At 56.1% G+C, this 18,092-nt stretch overlaps 1 protein-coding gene across 1 annotated transcript; it reads right to left on the bottom strand.

Annotated features, from left to right (window-relative positions):
- Window positions 1-1,356: 1,356 nt before the first annotated feature.
- On the bottom strand, window positions 1,357-14,443 carry OVOL1 (ovo like transcriptional repressor 1). The gene is made up of 4 exons (XM_005305590.4): window positions 13,865-14,443; window positions 4,702-4,877; window positions 4,125-4,311; window positions 1,357-3,515 (listed from the first exon to the last, which is right to left on the bottom strand). Exons 1-4 carry the CDS (start codon window positions 13,962-13,964, stop codon window positions 3,220-3,222), a joined length of 759 nt encoding a protein of 252 aa, XP_005305647.1. The 5' UTR covers window positions 13,965-14,443; the 3' UTR covers window positions 1,357-3,219.
- Window positions 14,444-18,092: the final 3,649 nt, after the last annotated feature.

The raw sequence follows: 18,092 nt of genomic DNA, 5'->3' as shown, positions 1-18,092 counted from the left end.
CACTGGGCTCTAGCCAGCGCACTACTTCCTGGGGCTTGCTCCCTGGCCTCCCTTCAGGGACAGGGCCCAAGCGCTGCCTGCAGGCCCTTCTGCGGTGCCTTTCACAGAGAGGAAACGCCCAGGTGCCCCAGAATGGGCTAATTGGCCTCTCTAGCGCCCCTTAACCCTATCACTGCCAGGGTGAGATACACACCCCAGCACAGTGCACATGCGCCGCTAGCCTTTGATCATACACAAGGGAGGGGAGGCAGAGGCACTCACCCCCTCCCCACGCAGATCAGCTCATGGGCCAAGTACAGCACTGCCAAGCTGTGCCAAATAACCCCTGCACCGCTCAGTACAGCTCCACCTGGCCCAGGGCCTGCAGCTGGCATGCGTGCAGAGACTCCACAGCGGCGATTGCCCACTCCACAGCGGGCAGAGTTAAGGCTGAGTGGACGCTCCCCTCTAATATCCATCAGCGTGGTGGGGGGAGACCCCACTGCTGGAGGGAGGGGTGTGTGGGCACAGGCGTCTGCTGCACTCAAACAACTGGCTAATACAGCCAGTGCCAGAGCTGGGCAGGCGCAGGACACTTTACATTGCCAGCGGGCAGCGGCGCCATCTCTTTGCACACCAGCCAGGCTCTGCAGGGGGCACGCTGGCACAGAGCTGGGATTTGGAACTGGGGTGGGGGGAGCTAAGGGCAATGCTGGGTGTGATGGCACAAAGCCCCTGCTTGCCAGAGCCTGACACAGACGTCCCAGGCCAGCAGGGCCCGCTGCCTCCTTTCTTGTAGGATGGCAGCACGGCTGGCGCTAGGCATTGCTCTGGGAAGGGCGCAGCCCTTGGTTTGCAAACCTGGCCGGGTCCCTGAAAAACCCAGCGTTCCTTGGACTAACCAGCCAGCTGGACAATCAGCAACTGGCCACAATGCGGGCGGCCTTGGAGGGGGAGGGGCTGCCAGGCTGAAGGAGTCCGTGATGGGACCCAACCTGGGTGGGCTCATGCAGCTAATCCAGGGAGAGGGGGGCAATACCAGGCTGGCGGGGCCCATGGGTCTGATTGGAATGGGGGGGGGCAGATACCAGTGGGATAGCTGCTGTCTCTGCTCTGGCTCCATTACTGCCCCCTAGCCAAGCCATGGTCCTGGCTCCCCCCCTTTTCTGTGGGTTCTGGTAGTATCCCCTCCCCCCCAGCTGGGCTATGGGAACACGTAGTTTGTGGCAAGTGGGCGGGGGGGGGGGGGCGCAGCCAGACTCTGCATGTACAGCTAGACAAGCCTTAGCCAGAGGGGACACGCCGTGGGGTGCTCGGAGAGCTGCAGGCAGGGGTAGCCAGGGGCCACTGGACAGGAGTGAGGAGCACTGCTCAGAACTCGTTCAATTCCCTGATTTTACTAGACTCACAAACAGACAAAGATACAAATTCACAATTACTAACAAACTGTCTGGCTCGTTTCCCACAGCCAAACTGTAAACACGATCCGGGCCCTGGCACCCCAACACCTCCTACTACACCCCTGCCAGGACCCACTCCCCCACCGCTTACATGCAGGGGGTGGGGGACAGGACGGATGCAGTTAGAGCAGCCCCAGCTTAGTGGGATGCAGGGTCCCCTCTGGGGGAAGCTCCCCGCTAAGCTGGGAACAGGTCCCTCTACCCAACCTCTTGGCACTGGGGATTGGCAGAGTCCCCCAATATCTACCCAAGGAGGAGAGGCAGCCACCCCCACCCCCAGATTTAAAGGGATTGCAGTTAGTATGTGGGGGGGAAGCTGGGTCTTTGGCATCGCCCCACTGCAGTCACGGTGAGGGTAGGTGAGGGGCGGGGGTAACGCAGCCCAGCTGGTCATATGTGGGGTGCAGACCATGGCATGGCCCTACCCCATTCCCCCTGACCTAGGGGCTCTGCTACGACACCCCCCTCGGTGAATGGATGCTCTGGGGCTGGCAATGCAGGTGGAGGGCTGGAATTGCCCTGATCCTGGGGACCCCAATGCCCAGGTGTTCTGTGGTGTGTAAAAGTGGTGTTGGAGGGGAGCAGGCAGGGGGAGGGGGACCTGGTGGATGTGGGGGGGGGTCTACCGGTCAGTTGAGCCACAGAAAGGAGGGCATGGGGAAGACGCAGCCTCCCCATTAAAGCATTTGTACCTCAGCCCCCCGCCTCAGGACAGCAGCACAAATAAGGCAGAGGATGTGGGGGGTGGAATTCAGATAAATCCTAATTCCTTGATCAACATTCCCCAGTCATCACGATCCCCCCAGCTGTCCAGGTCAGTGACAGCTCTGCAAGTGTGGGGAGGGGAAACGGTGGCATGGAGGGGCCTGGGGAATTGGCGCTATATGGAAGATTCCCCTCCCCCCCCACTCCTAGATATGTCCGAGGAGGTGTCTCCACCCTGAATCAAAGCCGGTGCCCAGATTTTATATCATGGATATTTCTCCCGAGTGTGGTTGGGGCCCTGGAGTTGAATGAGCCTTGCCCCCTTCCCAGGCATTCTCAGGCCCCCCAGCACAGGTCTCCTGTCAGCCCCGGAGACTCCCAGAGTGGGGACAGCTGGGATTTGTAATGTAAACACCTTCCCCAAAGCAGCAGCAACAGCCCAGGAGCAAACCTCACTTCACGCAGGAACAGCAGGGGATGGGGCCAAGGGGGACTGGGAAATCCAGAGCAGACTGGTCCTGATGGGATTGGTGGGGGCAGGGAATGGAGCCACCCCTGGCTTCTTCCTGAGTGTGTGTGGCGGGAGGGATGGACGGGGATGGCACCAAGGTTGAGATGGGGGGGGCACATGACTCCTGCTGCCCAGCCCCCTCAGAAAAGCACAATGGTAAAAAATCCTGTCTGCCCAGCCTGTGGGCAGAGCCTACGGGGGACTGGACACGGCCCACAGATGCCCGCATCTCCCCCAAGGCTTCGGGAAAGGAGCAGTGCAAAGTCAGTGCCCTGTGGATAGCTGGCTGCCCCTCGAGGGGGGAGGAGCATTGGGGACTTCTCCACAGGGGGTGGAGGCTTCTTCGGAGCATTTGCCACGTGCTGCCCACGTCCCAGGCCACTGCTGGGAGGGAGCAGGCAGTGTCCAGTCTCCAGGCAGCAGGGCTCAGTCACTGGTCCTGCCCCAGTGTCGGGTGCCCACCAGGGGCACTGTCTCCCAGGGGCTCAGTGCTGGATAGGGCCCTGCCCAGCCCCCAGGGGGCACTGTCTGCCAGACACCGGGTGCCCTGCAGGGGGCGACGTCTCACAGACACGGGCTGCTCTGCAGCAGTGTGGGGAGGGCACTGTGCAGGGAGGCAGCCGTCTTGCGCGAGGCCTTGCGCAGCAAGGGGCTGTCGGGGTGCTGCTCCCGCAGATGGAGCAGGTGGCCCTCCTGGCTGTCGGCCGTGCAGCCGCACTCCTCGCACACGTAGAGCTTGGCCCGCCGCTCCTTGTAGGCGTAGCGCTGCTGCACCCCGTGGATCTTCTTCAGGTGCGACTCCAGCGAGCAGCGCTGCGTGAAGGCCTTGTCGCACAGATGGCACTTGTACGGGCGCACGCCTGCAGCAAGGGGAGGGGGACGAAGGGTTAGCACTCCCTGTGCACATTCACCCCTCACGTCTCCCTTCGTCCCCGGGGACCTAGCCCCCCTGACTCCCGCCTGCACAGATCCAGCCCCACAAGAGCCCCCACTGCCCAGAAACCCAGTAACCCCCCAGGTGTGTGCACACAGAAAGACACAGCAACCCCCAATCCCAGCCCCAGGGGCCCGTTCGTTATACCAGTGCAGAGAGTGGAGAGGGTTTAAGAAATCCCCCAGAATCCTACATGTAGGGCTAAGGGGTGAGGCCTGTAGCCAGGGCTCACCTGTGCAGGTGCTGGGGCAGGGCTGGGGGGGAGCGTGTCCCAGCAGGGAGCTCTCACCTGTGCAGGTGCTGGGGCAGGGCTGGGGGGGGGTGTCCCAGCAGAGGCAGGGCTCTCACCTGTGCAGATGCTGGGGGGCGGGCGTGTCCCAGCAGGGGGGCTCTCACCTGTGCAGGTGCTGGGGCAGGGTGTGTGTGTCCCAGCAGGGGGAATCTCACCTGTGCAGGTGCTTGGGCAGGGCTGGGGGGGGCAGGGCTCTCACCTGTGTGGGCGCGGGGGTGGGGCTGGCGGAGGCAGGGCTCTCACCTGTGTGGGTGCGGACGTGGCGTTTGAGGTCAAAGGTGTCGTTGAAGCCTTTCCCGCAGTAGGGGCACAGGTGGCGCTTGACCTCGCTGTGGCACTTGAGGTGCCGGTTGAGCATGCGCTGGTAGCTGAAGCCCTTCTGGCACACGGGGCAGGAGAACAGCTCGCCCGGCCCTGCGCCCAACGTCACCTGCCGGGGGCGGGGATGGAGCTGTCAGACATGGAACCCAAGGAGGGCGGTGCCCAGTGGTGGGGCTCTGTCTCTTCCCCCAGGCTCAGAGACACCCCACCACCGCCTGCAGCCCTAGGGAGCCATCCTAAGCACCAGATCCTCCAGTCTCCTCCCCAAACCCCCCCCCCCACAGTCTCTGCCCCCCAGCACCGTGGGACAGGAGGGGAGCTGGGTGTCAGGATTGAGGGGCATCGGCAAAGCTGTGTGGGCGAGGAGCTCAGGACTGGGACAGAAGGAAGCTGAGGTTCCCCTGGGCAACCAACCTGCACAGCCCAGATGGGCCACACAGGGTCCCTATTTACCCTTAGCCTGGAAGAGCCCCCGACTCCCCTGGTCCCCAGTCCATACCTTCATTTTGGGCCGCGGGAACCCATTGTGCTGCCCAGCTGGGGGCACCTCCCCAGGGAGCTGGGCAGCCGTGTAGCTCGGATCTCGCAGGGTCAGGTCCAGGGGCATCGGATACGAGGGGGCTTCAGCCACCGAGGGCTCCAAGTCCTTGCCCAGGGCACAGCCCCCCAGGCAGACTAGGAAAAAGCAGAGGGGAGGGTTATGGGGGGACTTTGCTCCCTAAGATCTATGTTGGGGGGTACAGGCAATGGAGGGTGGGAATCAGGTCCGCCCCTCCAGGGCCATATGGAAGATGAGCCACCTGGGCTCCACACGGCCCCATGAGCTTGCAAGCCCCCCCAGCGGGCCTCACCCATCATCCACCTGACCCACACTGCATGCAACAGGGGGGTGATGCCCTAGCAGTGGGGAGTTTCCAGGGGATCCCCCTTCCCTGGCAGGCTCGCCACCACACCCTCACCCCCAGTGTTCACTGTCTTCCCTCTCCCCTCCCTCCACCGATCAGAATGGAACCAGGTGAAAGAGGCGCCAAGTGGAGTCACCCCCTTGGGACAGCCATTGGCTTGTTCACACTCCCCCGCCACCCTGCCACCAGAAACAGAGCAGCCACGGACTGGGGAGGGGCGCACCCTGGCAGCCTGGAGAGAGGGGGGAACCGGGCCAGGGCCATGGCAACACAGGAGGAACCCCCCACAGATACCCAGTCCCCACCCCCCGAGCCACCCAGTCCCCCAGCTCTGCGATGGATCAAAGCCAGCACCCCCCAGAGGAGAAGGGCTCAGATATCCTTTTCCCCACCCAGACTGGAGGCAGTGCCCCCCAAAGGGGAACCTCCCTGTACCCCATTGCCTAGCGCTGCAGTAAACAAGCCCCTGGAACCGGTTCCCCGAGATGTTATTGGAAAGTCCGGCCCAGCCCAAGCGGTTAATTGAGCGTTTCCACCTGGGTGTCACCTGCCCCTGGGCCAGCTGGGGAGGCGGGGTGGGGGGGTAGAACTAGTCCAGCTAGCCAGTCACCCCAGCACTCCCCTCCACAGCAGAACAGCCTCAATACCTCTCCCCTGCCTCACAGGGTCCAGCCCCCCACCTGTCCAAGGCTTTTATCCTGCAGCCCATCACCATAGCATCCCGGCACCTTCCACAGGAAACCAATAGCAACACAAAGGTCCCTAGTGGACTCCATGGAGTCTCTGGCCCTTCTCCCTTTACAGGGTCAGAACCTGTATTTGAAGGGGTGATCAAATTGTGAGTGTCACTGAGAGCAGAAAGGCTCCATCAAAGAGCCTAGGCTGGATCCGGTGAGGGATTTCCAGTGGCGATAGGGAAGCATTAATGCCCCTGGCCGAGCCAATGGGAAGAGTTCAGTGGGAACACCGTGTGCAGTTCTGGTCACCCGTGTTCAGGAACAAGGGATCCAAACTAGCCCGGTGCAGAGAAGGGCTCCCAGGCTGATCAGGGGAGAGGACACTGAAAGGCTGGGTCTGTTAAGCCTGGCCAGGCAAAGGCTGAGCAGGGATCTGGTTGTGTCTATAAATATGGGGGGAGGGAGAAGGTCTATTGAAGCTAAAGGACAGTGTTGGCACAAGAGCAAATGAGGATAAACTGGGCAGGAATCAGTTGAGGCTGGAGATAAGAAGAAGGTTTCTACCCATCAGAGGCGAGATGTTCTGGAACAGCCTCCCCATAGGAAGAGTGGAGGCAAAATAAATAACACAAGAATGGCCACACTGGGTCAGACCATTGGTCCATCTAGCCCCGTATCCTGTCTCTGATAGTGGACCATTCCAGATGCTTCCGTGGGAATGAACAAAACAGGGCAATTTCGAGTGATCCATCCCCTGTCATCCAGTTCCAGCTTCTGGCAGTCGGAGACTAGGGACACCAAGAGCATAGGGCTGCGTCCCTGACCATCTTGGCTGATAGCCATTGATGGACCTGTCCTCCAGGAATTTACCTAATTCTTTTTTGAACCCAGTTATACTTTTGGCCTTCACAACATCCCCTGGCAATGAGTTCCATAGGCTGACTGTACATTGTGTAAAGAAATACGGTCTATTTTTATTTTAAACCTGCTGCCTGATACTTTCATTGGGTGATCCCTGGTCCTTGTGTTATGGGAAGGAGTAAATAATTCATGATTTTATAGACCTCTATCACATCCCCCCTTAGTTATCTCTTTTCTAAAGTGAACAAACACCATCTTTTTAATCTCTCCTCATAGGAAAGCTGCTCTATCCCCCTCATCAGTTTCATTGCCCTTCACTGTACCTTTTTCAATTCCAACATCTCTTTTTTGAGTTGGGGGTGAGCAGAACGGCATACAGGATTCAAGGGGTAGGCGTCCCATGGCTTTCTATAGTGGGATTATGACATTTTCTGTCTTATTACCTCGCCCTTTTCTAATGGGTCCTAACATTCTCTGAGCATTTTTGACTCCCGCTGTCCCTTGAGCAAATGTTTTCAAGGAACTACCCGCAGTGACACCAAGATCTCTTGCCCTGAGTGGTAGCAGCTAATTTAGACCTCACCATTTTGTGTGGATAGTTGGGATTATGTTTTCCAGTGTGCATTACTTTGCACTTACCAACACTGAGAGCCCAACCCAGCTGAGGATGGAGCTGGATGCATGTCTGTCAAGGGGGTGGGTGGCTGTGATAGCAGGGCCTGGACACAATGGCGCAGGAGGTCCCTTTTATCTGGTGTTGGAGAGGAAGGCTTTGCAGGGTTTCATAGAACTGGTCGGACTCTGGGCTAGCCTGGTCTCTGAAGGACCGTTGCATGGCTGGGTCCTCTCCCTAGAGAACACTTTGTCCCTAGCTCATCTTCACGCTGGGTGATGGGATCTGCACGTCCCCAAGGAGTGCAGCGCTCACTGAGGTTTATAGATCAAATATGGGCTTTGATGCAGCTGGGGCATGATCCCCTAATTGCTTTGAAAATTAGGACCAAGGCTTTAAACTGACACCAGGAGTGAGCTGGGAGCCGGTGGAGAGACTCAAGCGCAGACCCGAGCTATGGAAAAGGGAGGCAGCTGCTTTCTGTACTGGCTGGAGCCTGTGCATCATCTTCACATGCAGCTTCAGTGAATTAATAGATACCAAGGCCAGGAAAGCCCAGTGTGATCATCTAGTCTGACTTACTGTAGTACCCAGGCCATAGAGCTTCCCTGTATTAATTCCTGGCTGAATGAAAGCAGATCTGGTGCTGCTATGGGAGACAGAGGGGGATTATCTGGACCTCTGCCATGGGAAGTTCTGCATTTTCTCAAGTTGTTCTGCAGCGTTTCCCCACCAGCTCGCCACACAACGGCCTGAAATTCTGACCCCTCCGCTAAAGTTGCTAGAGCCGGGGGCCGTTCCTGGAGACTTTCGCAGGGGGAATCATGTATAAAGCCAGAGGTCTTCCTTCTACGTTTGTCTGCCACTGAACAATTACATCCTACTACCTATGCCCCTGGGGGCAAGGACTGTACCGGGTTGTACAGCACCAAGCGCAACAAGGTCCAAATAGCCATCAGAGGACAGCGAAGCACATGCGTGGCCAGACATAGAAATGTGGGGCTGACCTTGAGGCATCACCTAGTCCATCAGCCCCTGCTGAGGCAGGACCAAGGAAACCCCAACCATCCCAGACAGGTGTTTGTCCAAGCCGGTCTTAACCCCCCCAAGGACAGGGCTGCTCCAACCTCCCTTGGGAGCCTGTTTGCAGGATCAGGGCCTGTGTGTGTAAATAGATTCCAAGGCCAGAAGGAACCGCTGGGATCACCTAGTCTGACCTCCTGTGTAGCGTAAGGAAGCCCTAGGACCTGTGTGAAAGCCGGGCTGAACTTGAGCAGATCTTCTAGAAAGCCAGCCAGTCTTGATTTAAAAATGGCCAGTGACGGAGAATCCACCCCAGCCTTTGGTCTGTTGTTCCAACGGTTAATTACCCTCACGGGTACCAATTTGCTCCTTATTTCCCGTCTGAATCTTTCCAGCCTCAATTTCCAGCCATTGGATCTTGTTAGACCATTGCTAGATTGAGGAGACCCTTATTAAATATTGTCTCTTCCCCCGTAGGTAGTTATATACTGGGATCAAGTCATTCCTTAACCTTTACTGTGTTGAGCTAAATAGACTGAGCTCCTTGAGTCTCTCACTACGAGGCATGTTTTCCAATTTGTTAATCATTCTGGTGGCTCTTCTCTGAGCCCTCTCCAATTTATCAACATCCTTCTTGCATTGTGGCCACCAGAACGGGGCACAGGATTCCAGCAGTGGTCACACCAGTGCCACATAGAGAGGTAACAGAACCTGCCTAATCCTATGTGAGCTTCCCTTCTTTATACAGCCAGGGGTTGCATTAGCCCTTTTAGCCCCAGTGTTGCACTGAGAGCTCATGTTCAGCTGATTATCCACCAGGACACCCTTCTCCCAAACCTTTCTCAGAGTCACTGGTCCCCGGCATAGAGTCCCCTCTCCTGTAAGTATGGCTGCAGTCTTGGTTCCTAGCTGTATATGTTTATATTTGGCTCTGTTGAAATGTATATTGTTTACGGGTGCCAGCTTACAAAGTGATCCAGATTGCTCGGTAGCAGTGACTTGTCCTCTTCATTATTCCCCGCTCCCCCTCTCCGTCTGTCACGCGCAAGCGTCATGAAGGAATGGTTTTTTGTTTTCTTTGAGGTCCTCGATAAATGTTCAAAAGCACAGCACCAAGAACCAATCTTAGTGGGAAACTAGAAACACCTGCTCACTGCTGAGTCCCTCTTTACTGTTACATTTTGGGTCCTATCACTTAACCCATTGTCAATCCATTTCATTGGCCGTATTGATCTGGTATCATTCTAGTTTTTTTTACTCACAATATCATGACACCCAATCAAATGCTTTACAGAAATCTACATCTATTACACCACCACTATGGCCTTTGTCAACCAAACTTTCAATCCCACCGAAAGAGATATCAAGTTCATTTGACAGGATCTATTCTCCATAAACCCAGGTTAATTGGCATTCATTATCTCACCCTCCTTTCATTCTTTATTAATAGAGCCCTGTATCAGTCACTCCCTTATCTTGCCCAGGATTGACATCAGGCTGACAGGCCTATAACTGCCTGGATTGTCCCATTTACCCTTGCAGAATATTGACACAATATTCTACCACTGACTCTGGGAGAGCAGTGGTCACAGAACATCAGAGCTAGAAAGGACCTCAGGAGGTCATCTAGTCCAACCCCCTGCTCAAAGCAGGACTAATCCCCAGACAGATTTTTGCCCCAGATCCCTAAATAGCCCCCTCAAGAATTGAACTCACAACCCTGGGTTTAGGAGGCCAACACTCAAACCACTGAGCTATCCCCTGATAGCTAGGCTAGGAGTCAGCGAGGACTCCTGGGTCTCATGTGCTATTTCTGCCTTGGGGTGGGGTGGGATGAGAATCTAGTGCTGTTCACACAGTAACAGTGAGGAGAGGGGATCAGCCCCCTCCCTTGCTGTGACTTGGAAAGCCGTGGCCAGGGCTTAAGACAAGGAGAAGGCCAGAAATATAGGCGGCAGACAACACTGCTCCCCCCCAGGAAATTCCCCAGGAACTGATGCTGAGATCCACCTCCCCTGCCCCATAGGAGCATGGACCAGGAGCACCAGGTCAGATATGGGATGCACTTGGCCCCCAGAGCCAGTGACATGCAGGGGCCTCCATGGCCCTGGCTGCCATCTGATCGCTCCCACAGATAGTGAGAGACAGTCCCTGCTCTCAAGAGCTCACAGTGTAAAGAGTCAAAGGGTGGGAGGAAAACTGAGGCCCAGAGAGGGAAAGACCCATGCCCAGGGTCCGTGACAGAGCTGGGAATAGAACCCAGGTGTCCTTAGTCTCAATGCCAGATTAGCTGGTCCCACACAGCTGCTTTGCTGAGCACATAGGAGATGGGAGGAGTTTCGCATGCAGAGACAGCTTCCAGGAGCAGCACTTCCCCCTACACCTGCTGTGCTAACGGAGTCACTGGGACCCACATTTCTAATGCCCTTCCTTGAGCCTCCCAATCATATCACAGCCTGATTTAGCCATGCCAGAATTCACAGAGGCAAAGGTAGGACCAGGATTCAGCCCTCCCTCCACTCCCAGAGCTGGGATAGAACCCAGGAGTCCCAGCCCCCAGCCCCCTCTGCAAGTGTCTAACCTGCACTGGTAGATATTTAAGCCATTGGCTCCAAGGGATGGTGCCAATTTGAAGGGAGACCCCAAAGTAGGGCTGAGAGGCTTATCTGATCAGAGGGGGCAGCAAAGCTTGACCCATCAGGGGGAGGAGACAGGGTTAAAGGGAACCAGGACCAGCCAATCAGTGAGTTAGTAATCTGTCAAGGGAGAAGTGAACAATACTGAGAGGGAGTAGTGGATAGAGCTGGGACTCAGGACTCCTGGGTTCTATGCCAGCTCTGGAAGAAAGGGTTAATTTCTTTCCCCTCATTGGCTCTCCGTTTTCCCTCTGACATGCGACAAAGATCTCACACTGGCCCTGAGGACGGGGCGGGGGGGGGGCATCTAACTGAAATCAGGCCTCTTTGGATTAGTTAATGACCCAGACGGACGCCAGGTTCTGCCAGGAATCAGCAGGTTGGAATCCACAGACAGCTACTCATACAGCATCCGGGTATTAATTACCAGCTAATTACAGACTCCAGGGCCAGGCACTCCCAGGCAGGGTGCTAATACACACTCCCTGCGTGCTGCAGGGTGGGTCATGAGCCAGGTACTCAGCGTCCCGTTGATTTCATTGGGGGTCCTTGCTCAGCAGCCCTGATTCCCCTCCCACCATCAGATTTACAGGTCCTCTTACTCTGATCATCTCCAGCAGCTCTCGGGGCCTCTATGCCCAGCTCTGGGGAGGGATAGCTCAATGGTTTGAGCATTGGCCTGATAAACCTAGGGTTATGAGCTCAATCCTTAAGGGGGACATTTAGAGATCTGGGGCAAAAATCTGTCTGGGGATTGGTCCTGCTTTGAGCAGGGGGCTGAACTAGATGACCTCCTGAGGTCCCGTTGGACCCTGATATTCTATGATTCTACCCTGTGCCTCTGTCTGTAAAATTGGGATAACCTCAACAGCCATAGATTTAAAGGGACCTTTAGACCATCTAGTCCCCATGCACTGAGCTCAGTCACTTGTGTTTGACTAAAGCATGTTCCCAAAAGGCATCTAGGCTTCTCCAAGAGATGGAGATGCCACCTCTTACCTTGGCCCTTTGTTCCAATGTTAATCACCCTCACACTTAAACAGCTGGGGCCTCCTTTCTCACTTGAATGTGTCTGGCTTTACCCACCCATTGGTTCTTGTTCTGCCTCTTGCAGCTAGATTAAAGGCTCTTCAGTACACTATTTGCTCTGTTACCAAGTTACCTCTCAACCTTCTTTTTGAGACATTAAACCAGATTACCTTCCAGCCAGAGGCTTGAGCTCATGTTCTCCAGCCTTTGAGTTTAAGGTCTGTCTGGATCCTAGACAGGTTGAACAGTTAGAACAGGCCCAACCTAGGATTTCTTTGCTTGCGTAAGATTTTTTTTTTTAACTCCATTCAGTCAAACTTTGAGACCATTCAATTAAAAAAACATTAAACTGGTTTCTAAAGCTCCGCTCACTGGCGCATTCGGCCAGCACCCTGCACTCACAGCTCAAAGATATTTCAATAGCCTCCAGAAGAAAAATGCTCTCCCAGTACCAGTCTGCCCACCAGCACTGAGGTACCTGGATGCCACACTGTCTAGAATCTCCCCCACATGCACCTTAAGTGCTATCGGCCCCATTTTACAGATGGGGAAACAGAGGCACAGGGAAGCTAAGTGACTTGCCCAATATCACAGGGGGAGTCTGGGGCAGAGCAAGGAATTGAATCCACATCTCCCAAGTCCTATGCTAGTGCCCTAATCACAGCACCAGCCTCGTGCTTTACAATGTAATAGCTGGCAAAACATCCCTTAGACTTAACGCTATGGCGGGGATTCCTAGTGACTTGAGCAGAGTAAACCCAGGAGTCCTGACTTCTAGTCTCATTCCCAGCTCTGTGAAGGAAGTAGGGTCTAGTGTGGGGGGGGTCCGGACCCCAGATTCTGTTCTCAGCTCAAAGAGGGGAGTGAGGTCTAGTGGTTAGATGGAGCCAGGACTCTGGGATATAATTAGTTCTGGTGTTCCTATCCTGACTCGCCAGTTTGCAGCACTGCCAGGCCCTCCCCCCTCACCGCTGGGAGCCAGCATCCCCACGCACCTCCCAGCCCCTCCGCTAACAAACAAGCTAATCCCAAGAGGGAGTTTAAACATTAAAAGCCACTTCCCTAGCATGGCCGCTGGAGTTCTGCAGAACTGCGCTTCCCCCACTGCCTGCGCAGCCACCCGGCTGGGGTCCCTCGACTGAATGGCCAGGAAAGAAAATGAAGAAGCTGGAGGCTGGCCTGGCAAAGATTCCCAGGGGAAGAGCAGTGTCCAAAAAACGCTGATTGGAAACCCTGGTGGGTCCCTGTGGGGATCCTGGCTCCGGTCCCTAGACACACACACGGGCTCTCATCCGCAGATCAGTTAAGGAAATGAGCTGAGTCCAAAGGTCACCCTCCTGGAATCCGACTCCCGACACCAAGAAACCGTTGCAGACCCTTCCGTGCAGAGAGGGAGCACGGACTCCTTGCCCGCCCCCCCCATTCCAGCCGGCCTGGAGCTGTATGTCAGGGCAGTGCCATTGCTTTGTGTGGCGAGCCCCACTCCCTCCAGCCCAAGCCACTTCCCCTCTTTCACCAGCGCTGCTGTCCCCCAGCCTCCTGTGCGGAGTTTGGAACAGGTGATTTGCCACCCCAGCAGCAGGCACGATTCGGAAATAGGGACCGTGTGCCATCCACAAGCATTAATGGCAATATTTCTAAGAGCTCTAATCTCCAGCAAGGAAGGCTGGTCTAGTGGTTCGGGCTCTTGCCTAGAACTTGGCAGACTTGAGTTAAATTCCCTCTCTGCCACAGACACCCCCCGGTGGGACCATGGGGAGTCACTTAGTCTCTGGGTGCTTCAGTTTCCCTTTCTGAGCAATGGGAATGATTGCCTTGTCCTGTCTCCCTTGAGGGTTGTGAGGTGCTCAGATAGCAGGTGTTGGGGAGCAGATAAGTATCTGCATAGATCTAGCACCCTTTCTTCAGTCAGACTCACCTGGTACATAAATCTCTCCTCTCTCTTCATCAGGCAATTCACTCCAGTTCCTCTTGCCCACAGACACACAGGATTTTTTCACTAAGAAAGCCCGAGGCATCTCTGAGATCAATTAAATTGCCTGGGATTCTTAAACAGATCAATAAATAAATACAAGACTTCTCCCTCTTAGCATAAAAACAGGGGGAAACTTTCCCCCAACTTTTCCTTTCAAATAAAATAAAAATAAAACAATAAATCAGCAGCGAGAGGGATTTCCAGGGAGTATGTGAAGTTGCAAGAAGAGCAGCGAACAAAGTTTCCTCCACGTTCTAAGGATGGAACGTTGCAACAAGCCAGGCCCGCAGCGTTCTGGGGATGGACCGTTGGGTCCTGGTCGGTTTCACCCAGCGCCGTTCCTTCGCGCGCAGACTGCGCTCTGGTCAGTTTCAGCCTCCCAGCAGGTACAGCCGCGGAAGTGGCGGGGGAAGCAACCGGGGCGGGCTAAGGAGCAGGCAGGCTCCCGGGGTTCTCCGATAACTGCCTCCCTGCCGGGAGAGCCAGGACTTTTGCGGGCTCCGATCCGGAGGGACAGATCGGGAAGGGGAAAGAACTGTACCTGCGCTGAGCTCATTAGCGAGTTTGTTTTTGAAGGAGGGGGTGGGGATGGCGCATGCGTTTGGAAATAACGGTGTCACCCACCTGTGCGCTACCTGCCCAACCGGTTCCCTACCAGGAGGAGATTGTGTGACACCCACAGCTGGGGGCGCCCCCCCCCTTGTTTTCTTGAAGCTTCAGCGTTTCCGAAGAGGGAGCCGCTTGGGGCGGCGGGTTGAACAGGGGTGTGAACACACACTCCTGGGGGAGTGCAGCGGGGGGGCGCAGGGGGTGCAGTGAACACGCTGTGCTCCTGAGTGCGGATCCGTCCAACCCAGGTTGACCCAAACTGCTGGATCTTGGCGCCATTGAATTTAACACCAGGAAAGGTATTTTCTTGGTTCAGGTCAGTGATTGGCCATAAGGACTTGGCCACACTTCAGTTGTTTGAAACCACTGTCTCTCCTCCCCCACCTGCCCCACTGTATCACCCCCCAATGAACACAACACTGGACTGGTGTGAACAGCAACTTACACTGCATTGGCCTGGTGATAGAGGTACTGCACCACAATTCATAGTGAGTTGCACTAGTGCAACCCTCTAGTGTGCATGTGCCAAGGTGGTTTGCATGAGTGTGGTCTGGTGTAAAAAACACCTGCACTGGTAGGGCTGCATTAATGCACCCACGTAGGTGCAAGGACCCACTGCCCCACTCTGAGATTTTCCATCAACTACCAGGCCCGCATCTCGCTGGGTGGTCCCCAGGACCCCAAGCCTATCTCTCAGCGGCTGGCACAGCCCATGCATAGGAGCTGGCAGAATCAAGGAGGAGGCCTGGCTTCATGGCTGCCCGACTGGGGACACCTTGCACCTGATCACTAGCAGCACTGAGCTCCCATAACTCCACCTTGCTCCCCTCTCCTTTAGGCATGGAACTAAGCTGTGAGATCTTTCCACAGGGCTCGGCGCCCCCGTCTCTTATGACAATACCCCCCAAAATTAGACCTCACTGGTGCTATGGATCCCAGTGCAAAATCCACCCCCTCCATTGTGGGGCACTGAGGCCCTGGGAATCAGGCCTCAGCTGTCTCACGATGGGCTCCTGCAGCCAACCGTAGATGTTAGTCCCAAGAGCCCCAGGGGAAGGGGTGGGAAGGAGAAGCTGTGCTGTTTATTCCGGGGTGCAGCTCAGCTCCATCTGGAGGCGTCTGCTCCTGTTTCAAGGGACAAGTCAGCGGGGTGGTACTGGTTGCGTTAGAAGGGAATGTCAGCACGGCGTGGGTTCGCGGGATGGAGGTTAGCCAGGCTGCACTTAGCCAGGCCGGAAAAGCAACTTGGCAGGAATCATAGACTCGTAGGACTGGAAGGGAGGTCATCTAGGCCAGGCCCTGGCACTCACGGCAGGACTAAATATGAATGAATTCCTCCACTGAGACACACGCATAGCGAGGGCATCTGCAAAGGTCCATGGAGCAAATTTTAACATGCAGGATGTTCAGAGTTCAGATCCCACACTCGCACCCCTAGCAGTTCTCCCCCTCCTGCGTGGAAATAGAAGCACAGACCCCAGAAACAGGTGCAGCCCAGGTCTCCAAAGCACTGAGTTTGAATGTGTTGGAGGGGGGATTTTGAGGGAAGGGTGTGAGGGGAGGGGTGTTTTGCGGGGGAATATATGGGACTGGGGGATGAGATGTTCTGAGGTGAGTGGTTGTGGTGAGCAAGGGATTGTGGGGGAATTTGGGGTGGCATTTTGAGAGGCTTTGGGGAGAGTTAGAGCAGGGAAGGCTGGGAGTCAGGGCTCCTGGGCTCTATCCCTAGCTCTGGGAAGAGAGTGGGGCCCTGTGGTAGAACAGAGGGGGCTAAGGCTCAGGACTCCTGGGTTCTATTCCTTGCCCTAGGAGGGAGTGGGGTTAATTGGGCTAGAACAGGGAGGCTGGGAGCCAGTACCCCTGGGTTCTGATCCCAGCTCTGGGAGGAGAGTGGGAGAAGCAGGGGGTAGTGAGGAGGTTTAGCCATGACCCACCCATCACAGCACTTAATTCCATATAGGCCCTTCTAACCATGTGTCCCCCGCCTCCCCAAGTGGCTGCTTCGTGCAGCCCAGCAGATTCCCCAGCCTGGGAGGGGGAAGGAACTGTTTGTGATTCACCTGCTGCTCAGGAAAGCCGGAGCGTCGGGCGGATGCTGGAAGCCAACGCCTGGCGGGTGCGGGGGGAGTGGGGACGAGAGCCGCAGGCCCCGCTAGGCCCAGCTCCAAAGAACCTTAATTGCAGCCGGCTTGGCACCTGTCGGCCAAGATGCTCCTGTCCTGGCACACGCAGCACATTCCTGGGGCCAGGAGTCCCGCAAGCCAGGCCTTGACACACATAAACCTGGGAGCGGAACACAGGAACTTCTTCAAGGGCTGCTGGCTCAAATCCAGGTCCAGGATGTGGGGACTGGTTGGCTCAGAGGGGTGGGGGATGGGACACGGCCTCTCCCTTACCAACTTGGAGCTGGATGGGAACTGGTGCCCCCTAGAGGGGAAAGACCCCATTCCCTCCTCCTCCCAACCTGGATTGGAGCAACAGGCCCAGAATATGTGCCCCTTATCTGGGCGGGGAAGGTATGGACCCATTAATTATCTGTCCAGCCCCGCTCACGACTAGTACCAAGGAAAAGCTTGAGGCCTGAAACATATAATTATCCTGCCTATGTTTCCTCTAGTGGCCCTGTCCCATAACACGCCAGAGAGGGGCAGAGATCACCTCACCCACAGATGCAATGCGGCCAGCCCTGGGGTGGAACGCACTGGAGTGGTGGAGTGTAACAGCACACAGCAACGCTACACAGCACTGGCAGCTGGGGGCGGGGCGGGGGGAGAGGTGGTCCAGGTTCAGTCTGAAATTGGGGCACGGAGAGGCAGAACCAAGTTAACAGAGCAGGGGTTTGGCCAGGACACTGGAGTTCACACCCCAGCATGTAGGGAAAGTGCCAGGAGTTGATAATTTAACAACCATAAATGGGGCAGGGTCATGGTTTTACATCTCACTCGAATCAGTGAATCACAGTGATAGGAACAGCACAGCAGCCCCCCCCCCCCATGAAGTGGAGAGCACCCCCTCTACTGAGCTCCCCCCTGGTGCTGCACTGGGGCATTGGGGTCATCACTGGCTGTGAGAGGAGGGTACCCCTAATGAGCCCTCCACCACACTCCCTGCAGCACAGTGCCCCTTCGCACTGCAGTTGACTGAGAAGGGAGAGCACCCGCTACCCACTCCCTGCAGCTCCTTAGTGGTCTCCCCTCCCTTCCCAACTGAAACCAGTCCTGCTTAGCCTGCCATCTCCAGGCATCCCAGCATAGGCAGGGCTCCCGCTGCCTCCTGAGCCCCAGCCCACAGGCAAAGCGGATGTCAGCATGTCTTGGATGTGGGAAACACCCAGGGCCAGGCAGGTGGTGCCAGCCCAACGGGTTCAACCAAATACCCGGGTGAATAACCTCAGGGAGGAGAAGACGACAAACAGGAATTCTGGGATGGCAGCGTATCTAGTGGTTACAGGGGGAGCGAGGCCTCCTGGGGGTTAGCCCTGCTCCTGGCGGGGAGTGAGGTCAGAACAAAGGGGGCGGGGCTGTGAGGCAGAACCCCTGAATTCCATGCCTTGGTTTCCCCT

Source organism: Chrysemys picta, chromosome 7 (assembly GCF_011386835.1).
Source record: "Chrysemys picta bellii isolate R12L10 chromosome 7, ASM1138683v2, whole genome shotgun sequence".
In the NCBI taxonomy this organism is placed as follows: domain Eukaryota; kingdom Metazoa; phylum Chordata; order Testudines; family Emydidae; genus Chrysemys; species Chrysemys picta.
The sequence above is the reverse complement of the archived record's forward strand: the minus strand, read 5'-3'. Positions and strand labels throughout refer to the sequence as shown.